Source organism: Sipha flava, unplaced genomic scaffold (genome assembly GCF_003268045.1).
Source record: "Sipha flava isolate LNK unplaced genomic scaffold, YSA_version1 339_pilon_pilon, whole genome shotgun sequence".
Classification (NCBI taxonomy): Eukaryota; Metazoa; Arthropoda; class Insecta; order Hemiptera; family Aphididae; genus Sipha; species Sipha flava.
In genome coordinates, this window is record NW_020273031.1 from 902,376 (window position 1) to 915,160 (window position 12,785).

General features: G+C 25.6%; 1 protein-coding gene across 2 annotated transcripts; it reads left to right on the top strand.

Moving 5' to 3' along the window:
• Positions 1-837: 837 nt before the first annotated feature.
• On the top strand, positions 838-5,488 carry LOC112687299 (transcription factor E2F2-like; the record flags this gene model as incomplete). Of its 2 annotated transcripts, none has more annotated exon segments than XM_025559931.1 (8): positions 838-959; positions 2,110-2,248; positions 2,343-2,568; positions 2,636-2,736; positions 2,888-3,042; positions 3,104-3,220; positions 3,281-3,497; positions 5,291-5,488. In XM_025559931.1, coding segments are annotated over 8 exon segments (1,202 nt in total), but the record flags the coding sequence as incomplete, so codon positions are not given.
• Positions 5,489-12,785: the final 7,297 nt, after the last annotated feature.

Consider the following 12,785-nt stretch of genomic DNA (forward strand, 5'->3'; position numbering starts at 1 on the left):
AGAAAAATAATCTATTGGTATGAATGTGGTGTACATTTTAACTATTCACCCTCTCATTATTAAAATGATATATATCCCTGAAAAAATGTCTGATCTCATTATATTTAAGATCTTAATTGATTAATGAAAAATGTTGATATAGTAAGTTTTAATGTTTAAAATTCTGTATGTTAAAACTTTTTGTTTTTGACTTTGTTAGCTATAATTTTTTTTTTTTTTCATTATTATTTGTATTATGGTTTAATACAAAACTAAATCCCATTTGTAATATAAACAAAATTTATAAGTATTGTTTCAATATTTAATTTTTAAAACTGAATGAGAAATTTTCATTTGTTGATTCTGCTGGGCATGTTTTCAATTGAAACTTCTTTTTCATTATAAATATTTTAAATAAAATATAACTTTTTTACATATCATATTAATAGTTTGTTAATGAACCATATCAATTCCATTTTCAATTTAACATTTTTTTTTTTTTTTTTAATTTATAATGATAATATGTTAACATATTTATCTGAATCCTTACAATATTGTATTTAATTATACTTACACAATTGTTATTAACTATTTTCTCTCACTTAGATTAATGGTATTTTTATATCACTTAAAACATTTAAATTTATTTGAAAATATTGTAAAGTCAACAATTAGCTGCAGTCACTGATAAATTCTGTGGTTCAGCACCACCTGCCAAGACTAACCTTTGGATTTTTAATAACAAAAGCTAAAATACATTTTATGTTACAAAAAAATAGCAGTAATTTTACTCTACTAAATTAAGAGATGTGGATGTGTTTTAAAGTCAAAAATAATTTATTGTTTTTATTTTTTCAGAGTCAAACATGACAACTTTCTTAACACCATCTCCATATCATTTGCTTGATCATGAATATGGTATGACACCACAAAACCAAATCATTCCAAATCCTCTTACATCTCCTTTAACAAAATCACAAGTAAGTTATATAATTGATAATAATAATAATATTTAATGAATAATTGATTTAGTTCTACTGCCTATATAAATTGTAATTCAATACTTAACTATCAACATAATTAATTATTAGAGTCCTTATATTGATAGGATTTACTTTTTTTCCAATTAGTTTAATATTGATCATGATCAGCTATAAATGTGGCTCATATTATAATATTTAATAAACATACAAATTTAATTTTGAGTTTTAAGTTAATTTTACTAACTTAAATAACTGACTTGTAGTTAGAATTAAGGTATCTTTCATTGATACAGATACAAATATTTGTAAGTTTTTTATTCATACTAATATAGTGATTAATCTTATGATAATAAACATATCACTCCTCCAATTATTCTTGATTCTTAGAAATAATTATTCATTATCCTTGTAATTTAATATTTTAAATCTGATTAAAAGGATTTTCAATACTTTCTAAGAAAGTTTAATGTTTCAATATTTTTTTTTCTTTTTTACTGTCCATATATTTTACATTTTTCTTGTAAATATAATATTTTTTTATGGATGCACTTTAATATTTCACTAAATTATATATACTTGTAAATGTATATAATTTTATGAATAATGTTTAAAGATGTATTGTTATAATTAGAAAAAAAAATGATTGTCTATTTGGGTGCTAATAGTTTTATTTTAGTTAACATTTGTATTAAATAATTTTATAAATTTATTAAAATTTCACTGCAGCTGTTTTATAGTTGTTTGGATTATTTTATTTATTTACTAATTATTAAATATTTGTATTGTTCAGTTTTTTAAATATTTTTATTTTATTTTGCTTTAATGGCTTTATTATTACATTCTTTGATCATATAGTTTTACTATCTATTTTTTCAATTTGATCCTAAATTGATTGCATACATAAACATGTAATTACTAGAAAACTAATCTTAGTTATTTTTGACATAGTAAATCACAAACACTTAAAGAAATTACAAAAGAGTAAAACACTAGGTCTGTATTGGGTTGAATTTTTGTATATTCTCTATACATCATCTCTATTTTATAACTTTTTTAATATTTAATTCAAAGTTTTCTTTATACATTTTAATTACTTGCTGTCACTAAGTTTTATAAATTATTATTAATTTTAACTTGTTTTTTTCAGGGTGTAAAACGTCGGTTAAATTTAGAAACACTTAATTTTGGATATGAAGATGTTTCTACTGCACCAATGACAGCTAAACGAATGAGAAAATTATCTAATTCGAGTGCTGGTAGTGAATCACCTAGTCCTGCCCAAAATGGTAAGAAATTTTAAACGCATATGCTAATTGAAATAAAAACAATTTTTACCATAATGTATATAAATATGTATAATTATGTATTTTATTATTTAAGTAGCTAGAAAAAAATGTTCTGAACGTCCAACTCGTTATGACACATCTTTGGGTTTGTTGACAAAAAAATTCATTGGACTGCTTGAAACATCTACAGATGGTGTTGTTGATTTAAATATAGCATCAGAAAAATTGGATGTACAAAAACGAAGGATATATGATATTACCAATGTATTAGAAGGTATTGGAATTTTGGAAAAGAAATCCAAAAATAATATTCAGTGGAAGTAAGGAACTAAATAATAATTAAAAAATATGTGTCCGGCTAATAATTTTTTATTATCAAATTTTTAGAGGAGGAAATGCTTATGGACCAGATAAATATACTGTTCAGCATGACATAGAAGAAATGAAAGCCAAAGAAGAAGAGTTAGATAATTTGATTTTAAATACTGGTATGATTTAAACATTTGGAATATAACTTCATAAAAAATAATTGATTAAATTATTTAAGTTGTGTGTGTGTGTGTGTGTGTGTGTGTAAAAGTAAAAAATAATTATAAATAAATTAATGTTATAGATATAAAATTTATTAATACCTTACAGAAAGAGATATTAAACAATTGACCGAAGATAAAAGATATGGATATGTAACTTATCAAGATATAAGATCAATTGAATCATTTAGGCAAAAAACAGTTTTAGTTGTTAAGGCTCCTCCAGAAACTGAATTACAAGTACCTCAAGATCATGATGGAGAAGTAAATATTATAAATTTATTGAGATAATATTTACATTTAACATTTTTTTTTTTTTTTTTAGCAAAAGATGTATATGAAAAGTAATGCTGGAGAAATTGAAGTTTTCTTATGTCCAGAATATAATACCAATACATCTGGACATCAACCACAAAGTCAGTTAAGGCCATATATACCTCAGGTTTGTTTTATTGGAAAAAATATTTAAATTTATATTTAATTTGTTTTTGTTTTTATGTAGAATTCCAACGATTCATTGATTGGCAATACTGTTATAAAGTCACCCCAAAAATCATCTGTTATTCAACAGTCTCCAACTTATTCGTCACGTAATTTCAAAGTGGAAAATATCAATACTGAAATTACAGATAATGAAGAGAATATAGATGTAATTGAAGAAGAGTGTACAAAAGAGACATCAGATGAACAGCAATATTTACCTAGTACAAGTGGTTCCGGTATGCAAATTATTACACATATTCCACATTTAGTATTAAATGCACATCCTCGTTTATGCATGATGGCATTCAAGTTTCAAACTGTTACTCTTGCTCGCTTATAATTCTTCTATTTCTGTTTATACTAATATTTATTTCACCTTTTTCATTCTAGCTTTTACTTTCAATTTTTTTCATTATTATTTATCATGTATTTAAGTACAATCAGTACTGTTTGCATGATAAAAGTGCTATTTCAAATGCATGGTTGCTCTAGTGTATTGGTTAACTAGTTAGTTTTGTTATGTTTTTGTTATCTATTGACAATCGTTTACAGTTTAATATTATTTATATTGTACCTTATCATATGTAATGTTTATTAAAATATGTGATACCTAAAGAATTTAAGTAAAATAGAACAAAAATAAATACACTGTAATAGAACATAATATTTATTGTTTATTCTCATGAGTCTGTACTATTTAATCCAGTGTTTAATTTAATTTAATTATTAGACACTAAATGGTGGCAATATTGGTATTGAGTTAACTTTGTGAACATCATGATAGTTTAAATAAACTTCATTTCCTAAATCGAATAGTAATTAATAATACTATAAATCTTGTATGTTATGTTCTTAGTCTACAGAATTATATGTATTACCATAGTATATTTATATTTTTTTTGAATTGCCACTTTTTAGTATGATTATCAATTACATATACCATATTACTAATAAATCTTTATTATTACTATATTTTTTTTTTTTTTTTTTTTAGATTGATTATATTAATATGTTTTTATGTTAATTTATGGGTCAATTACTAAGTTTAATACATTTCAGCAAAATAACATTTTATTTTTGTTCCAACTATAAGTAATTAAAATTTTTTTAATAATGTTAAAAACATCAACTAAATAAAAATACTATCATACTCGGAAAGTAATAAAATATTATTTTTTTTTGTACTTTTTTAGTTTTATCATTAATAATATTAAATTTTATTTATTTTTTTTGCTTATTTGTTGTATAACTTTGTCTTGTATTATATACTTTTTGCTTTTATAATTTAATAAAAATACTATAACCCTGTTAAACCTTTTTGGGAAATATAAAAGCAAAATTATAATGTTTATAATTTTGTTATATCAAATTATCTGAAAATATTAAAAAATTGCCATGCTTCGGGTATACTGCTGTTGGGAGTAAAACAGTCATGTCAGTCGTCCGCTGAATTTTACGTGTGCCGCATGTAATGTATGTCCTGTAGCACCATGGAATTCAGCTGTCGCCTGGTGTGTTGTCTGCTTTTGCTTTATGTACAATCAGCGCTTCTTCATATACCACCACATCTACACATAACACTATTACATTGTGTTTAACATGAAATCAATGTACTTTAGTAACTCGTGTGGATCAACCATATTTTTATTTAATGAAAAGTTTTTTATTAATACATAATAAAGCTTTATATTACAACAATTTTATGTTCATCATTACTAATGAAAAAACAATCATGTTTAATATATTGTATATACTATATTATAGGTCTTGTTACTTTTTATATTATGTTAGTTTTTTTTTTATTCAAAGCATTTTGACTTCAATTTTTTTTTTAAAAAATACCAGAGAAACTTGTTTTGATTTCATAGTATATTCTTATATGTATTTATATAAGTAAAGAATTTACAATGTACATTTTTGTTATTTCTATTTTCATACTATTTTAAGCATCTTAATTGCATGTTAGTTGCTTTAACCTACCTATTTTTTTTTTTTTTTTAAACTTGAGTCACTTTATTGTATTTTCTAGCTAATGATTCATTTGAGATAACTTGTGAACCTTTCTTGATGCTTGAACCACCAAATGAAGATGACTACAACTATTGTCTGGATTCTGAAGAAGGTCTTGGAGATTTGTTTGGCTTCAGGTTATAAATTGGTTAACAGTTAACATTTTAGTTTATATTTTTAAGTGTGAGTGTGTATTTTTTTTCTATGTAAATTGAAAGCCTTTTTCCTCTCTTGCTTAACAATTATTTTATTTTCTTACTATTTGGTAAGTATTATTTAATTGACATTTTTTTCTATTATTTAAAAATTTTTAAATAAATTTTAATTATTCAATTTTTATTAATTATTTAAAACTCTAAATTTTTTAGTTTAACTATTATTTGGAAACCATAATTTTTATTTTGTTTAATATTTTTATTTTAGTTTCAGTATACATTTTTTTATGTATTAATTTTTTTGAAAAAATTATTTCATATCAAGGTACAAAAATACGTTATTTCAAGTTTCATTATTTTTTTATTTTTTTTTTTTTTTTTATCAAAATTTCTACAATTGAAATATGTTCAAATAACTTATCAATTATTTTGTTTTTACCAAAATTATTTGTTTTATTTCTCTTATATGTTAAATTTTTAGTCGTAAATTAATTAGTAACTTGTTACTACACTAAATACACGCTGATTTTGAAAGAGAAAAATATATTTTACGCGAATTAGTGCCTTTTATTTATTAAAAAAATTGAGCTTTCCCTTAAGATAACTGTTGTACAAGGATTGGGTTTGCTCACCACCCAGAACTGAAACGTACTTTTGTGCGTTGTCAAATCATCAATTCATGTATATTAAAATGTCTAAAAATATAAATTGTATATTTTATTACTGTTAGCTTTAGTAATCTACCTCTAGATTTTAAGTAAAATTAGAATTATTCCAATATTAATTATGTAAATTGTACGATCATATAATTACTCAAATTTGTTGTATTTTAGTACACTTGTATATCAAGATATATATATTTTTTCCTCGTGATCTATATCCAGCTTGGTGATCTCTATCAAAGGACAAAATACCTTGTTGATTGATTTGGATTCAAATGTATTTACTGCATCTTTATATTACTGCAGGTTTCTTGTTACGTTATCTTAAAAGATCTCCTTTATTGTATGTGTACTGAAGTCCATTTAGTTTGAAGGGTGATGTTTTCTGCATTCTTACCATAAATAATACATGTATTAATCACACCAGTGTTTTTACTGACGTGAACTTTTGTAGATAGGGTCAACCAATACTGTTATTGGTATGTAAATGGTTCTTACGTACAAATTATTTTGGGAGTAATTAATCCCAATATGTTATAATGCATACATCATGATTTTGGAGTCAATAATTTATTTTTGAAATTGAATGCATTTTATTCTTTATAATATGTCTACTGCGTTGTCAACAACAATTTTGTTTAGCTTTAACTGGGTGAAATTAATATAAACTCATTTGAACTGTTTGTCCAATGACATTTCATAATGCATTTTTAACTTAATAACTGTTGATTGCTTAAATGTCACAATCCTTTCATTTTTAATTCTTGTTAAATTATATTTTATTTTATTTTCACTTATAGGTAATTTGTATATATAATTTATCATGTTAATTGAATTATAAGGTTTTAAGAATTTTCATTAAAGGATATTAAGTGACATTTTTTACCCAGATTTTAAGTATAAACGCACCTTTTTGTATGCTATTACTCTATTATTATAATTATTATTATATTTTTTTAGGTCAAATACCAATGTAATTTATGTATTAATTATTATTTTTATTATTTTAGTTTAATTATTAATATTACAATAGAATTTTTGAATTTACAGTTTTATTTTAATAAATATAAAACAAAATTGTTTGGTTTATATATTAACCTAATAAAGTAATTGATTGATCATTTGCTCCATTTGTAAAATGAATATTGTTGAATTTGAGAAAACAAAAAACTAGCTAATTATATATTTATTTTAGATTGATTTATAATGTTTGTTGGATTCAAGAAAATCAATATTATTTTATTTTTTTAAGTTAAATTTGAGAATAGTCTGAAAGACACTGATTCTAGTACTTGTAATGATTTATTGAATATTTTTTATAACCATTTCATGAAAATTATCAATTTTGCTGTATTTGAAACTGAAAAACCATTTTAAAAATAAATAACTCAATCATGAAATACTATTTCTTAAGTTATTAAAATATATTGTGTTCAACATTTATAATTAGATATCTACTTATTTTTAATTTTTTCCTTGTGTAAAAAATCAAAAATATCAGTGATTTTAAAAGCTGTTATTGTAAAATTGTTCCAATAAAAATATCATATCTATTTGTCTACAATAATAGCTAGTAAGTAATTATAATATATTAGTTTTATTCTATCATTAATTTGCCATTAAAAAGTACCTAAAAAATACATTTTATATAAAAATAACATACCTATTCATCTATAATAATAGCTAGTATGTAATTATAATATATTAATTTTATCTAATCAATAATTTGCCATTAAAAAGTAAGTATTAATATATTATTTCTCATTAGTAACAAGTTATTAGGAAACTTCAATGCTTGAATTTATTGGTTTTTACTTAAAACTACTACCTTGAGTACTTGATAAATTCGAAATAAGAAAAATCACGTGTGATGTATTAATCTGTACAAACCAACTAAATTGTTATTAACAACAAAATGTTAGTTATATTTATTATAGTATTTTTCTTTTTAAATATCTGCCTACCTGTAACATCAAAGTTACATGTTTTTTCAGTAATTTCATTTCATTAGATTACACGTTTCCTACATTGTACATACTGCCAATGTGTTTATTGTTAAAATATGATAATATGTGTTCAGTGGCGTAGATACAATTGTTTTCTGGAAGGGGTGTTTAAGAGTAAGTTTTTAAATATTCTTAGTATATCTTAAAACGAGGTCATATGTAATAATATTACATTAAAAATGGTATTATTATTATGTCTCGTATTTAATGAAATTTATTTTGTTATTCAATTTTTAATATATACCTAATCATAGTAAAATCAAAATATTTTATTCGAATATATAAATATTAATAAATAATAATCAAATATCATTAAAAAAAAAATCCGTGGGGGTGTGGAAACCCTTTATCCCCTCCCTGTAACTACGTCACTATATGTGTTGTATATGATTTTTGTAAAAAAAAAAAAAAAGATTATAATGGTTAATACTTGTAGGTCTTAGTTCAGTGAAAAGCTAGAGCGTATCCAAGGAGGGGGGGTCCAACTCCTATTGAAATGTCTACATACTCAACGATTTAATAGTAAACAGTATAATAGTAGTATATAGTGTATTTTAATATCCCACTATCAGATAAAATAAAAATATTAGACCCCTCCAATAAAAAAATTCCTGGGTACGTACCTGGTGAAAAGTAATAACGATTAAACAGTGATGTTGAATCAAACACTGTATACTAATTGAGTCCCTATACCTGAACGGGGAAAAAATAATATACTAATTGAGTCCCGGGTACAAACGAGACATATACTAATTGAGTCCGTGGTTAGGAAACTAATTGTATACGAATTGAGTCCGAGGATTATTTTGAGTAAAATATGAAATAACCATCCAGAGTCCAGGCACAGCGAAAATTATGAATAATAATAAAAATAATAATAATTAAAATTATGCTGCACAGCCGCTCCATACGGATATACCTATATATACATATCATTCATATCATTTTTATGACTTTCGTCAGATAATATAGTAACATATCATACTATGGGTCGGGAATTTTAGATTTTATTTCTATCATCGCTTGTATAATATTCACCGTCTACCGATATCATTTTTATCATCACATTCGTCAGATAACATAATATAATACATATTATTTAGGCCGGACATTTTTTTCATTATATTAAACACTCTAGTTTACGAGGTACGCCAAGAATCATGGATGAAGTTATATTAAGTGAGTAGAATTTTTTGTTACAGACAGTCCTAAGTCTGTAAAAATGGGAAGGAAAATGTTTTTTTTTTTTAATTTTACGGGACTCTGTTAGTATTAAAACATAGACTCAATTAGTATTATACCTATAATTTCACTGGACCCAATTGGTTTATACCCTAAAACAACCCGGGACTCAATTCGTCATAAAAGGTTATACTGGGACTTAGTTCGTAAGCAGCCGAATCAAAGTTTAACGCCAATATCCTAATTCAAATCTAATTGTAACCATAGGCGGATATTGTAGGGGAGGGGCTAAAGCCTCTGATCGTAGTCAAAATAAATTGTATATTTTGATATTTATAATTTTTATTTTATTTTATTGGTATGCGAGAATGGTCTGGAATATTTACAGACTATCGTTATTGGGAAAAACCATATTTTGTAGGTAATAAAGGAATATATTTATACACTTATATTTTATATTTTGATGTTCCTATTACCTGTATATGTTTGATACCTCAACTAGTATAAAGTAGGACTGTTTACGTTAATGGATAAGACAAAAGCGTTAAGCCCCCCACGGATAAGACCAAATATCTACCTTTGAGGAGTGGGGGGGCTCAGTTTTTCTGTCAACCGATTTTAAGGCTGCATTCGAGTTATGGTCAGAGACGATTTTTGAGATAAGGACATATAACAGTTGCGATCACGCGAATTGTAAGTAATATCTTAGTTGCGGTCATATACCTATTGTTTATCTGTAAAGTTTATATATAAAGTAAATACAATTGTATAGTCCAATAGGATAGTGGCGTACATATAACTTTTGAAGGGGGGGGATCAGTTGCAAACAAATTATTATGGAAGGAAAATTTCTAAACCTAAGTACTTGCATATTTAAATAATAATAATATATATATATATATATATATTGAATGTGTCAAAATAATAATTTACAATAAATCCTTGCAATAATTTTTTTTTCCATATAATTTCCTTACATTAAGAACACTATTTTATACAATTTTTAAAAGACCTATGGGGGAGATCTGATCCCTACATCCCCACTTGTATACGCCCCTGCAAAAGTAGTATAATCACGAACCAGATGATCACCAATCAATGGTAGATACGGCAAAAGGTTAGTAACAGTGTTAAACGTAAGGCAGTGGAGCAGTTGAGCGAGCGTCCCTCCAAAATTATTCATTCTGAAATGTCAAGTACAATACTCAGTGTACTGGGGTCAAATGACGTTACATTGATCAGAAAAAATATACACACTGCAAGAATAAATGTTCACCCGAAGTTGCCACGTGACTTTTCACAATTACATTTGATGCTTCCTAACGTAATTAATAAAATGCGAACCAAAAGTAATGAAAACTGGATTTTTATAAACGATGTTCAAAACAATATACGTTTTACGAATCAGATAAACCTTAATTTTTTAAAATAATGTGATTCAATTTTTATGGGTGGTACTTTTTCAAGTTGCCATTTTCTTTTTAAATAATTTTTTGTGATACATGGATATAAAAACAAAAGCAGCTCATGCATACCTTTATTTTTTCGTTATTACCTAGTAAATTGCCTTGTAATGCGTACAAGACTATATTAGACCACCTCAAAGGTTGTTTGAATATATCCCAAATAGAGTTTTCAGTGATTTCGAACCTATAAAATAAAAATAGTGTAGACAGTCCCAATGGCGTAATTAGGAATTTGATTTGGGAGGGGATTATAGGTTTAAGAAAAATCTGTACACCTAATACAGTAACCCTCCCCTACCCCACCAGAACACAGTTTTTAACAATTTTAATTTTAATAATAATAATCATATTATCACAATATAATAAATAAAAAAAAATTACATAATAGAAGGTTTGGGGGGTCCATTATTTTTTATGTTTATTCTGATATTTGAAAAATCACTATTTCAGTATTTTAAATATTAAACACGGCTTCTTCCACTAAATCCTACATTAACCTTTCTTCTTTTAAGTTTACTTTTTCTTAAATGGGACGCCCTCCTACCAAATTTTGCTACCTGGCGTCGGAAGATCGTTTCCACAATTCCATCCAACCCAAAGTTTGGTATAACAAATACCTTGACCTTCCTAGGCACCTTATTGTGAGCTAGGTACACCCGTCTTCGGATAGGACATAGCTTACTTCACCACCACTCCTATAAACTCAATCTAAACTCATCTCCCTCTTGTACTTTGTATCAAGAATTCAACCTCTGCGATTTCGATCATATAATTTTCCACTGCCCTCCTCTCATCTATAGTAGACTGTCCCTTTTTTCATTCCTTTCTTCTTTAGGCTACATCACTCCTGACTCCAAACTTCTCCTTAACTCCCGTTCCACACCTATAATTTTATCTATTATCAATTTCATCTATTCTTCTTGCTTCTTAATTTAACTTGTAAAAAAAATAAAATGTATAATAATAATATGTAATTGCATCGCTGTAATGTTTTTAATTAAGGCAAATTGAAAAGAAAAAAAATATTAAATAATTTAATAAATTATTAATAGTAATAGTAACCTAGTATTACAATCGGAAATAGTTTTCTTCTTTTTACAAATAATAGTATGGGGTGCGATCGTTCGGTCGTCCAAGCAACGAACCGTTACTAGTCTTATCAAATATTTAACCAGAATGGTAATAATGGTGTGATTTTAAAAAACGATTTTAGAGTCAGATCATATGAAAGTTCATCCAACGAATCTTCTTTACATATTTAATATTTTAAAAATATACGTTAGTAATGTTAATTAATATTATTTGGTTCACGGTCCAGTGAACTACCCTTCTCACGGCCCACACGTGGTTCGCGGCCAATGGGTTGGGAACCACTGATTGAGAGTATTTAGAGCAGCGATACTCAACATGCTGCCCTCCAACAATTTAAATGTGGCCCAAACAAAACTCATTGAATTTATAATAAAATATAAATTTCAAAATTTAAATATGTAAAGAATGTGTTCAGAAATCAGCTTACTGATTCACATCTAGGGATGTTGCGATGAAGTACCAATAAAGTACCGATACTTTTCTCTTGACACAAGAACTTTTGTAACGATACCATGGTTTCGATATTGTACTCATATCGATAAAAAAACCTTTTTTAACGTACTTCTTTTATCGTGATTGAGAATTATTTATAAATATTATTTATTGTTATAAGACATCATTTTTAATATTTAATCCATATTTCAAATAACAATACATTATTATATTTGGACTTGGTTATTTTCTAACAGCCTAATAGTTTTAGTAAAAATCGTTTTGAAACTTAAACAAGAGTGTATAAAAACTATTACAACTGTAACACACTTCAGTATTCCATCGGTTTAAGTTTTAAAATAAATCGTTGTAAATAAAAAACATTTAAATTTAAATAATATTTTTTGGCGGCATACCACGACGGGAGCAACGATGAGACAGGTAAATAATCTATGTCTAATATTATTTGTCTTATTCTATTCACGTTTGTTAAATATTGTCATTCTTTCAAATTATATT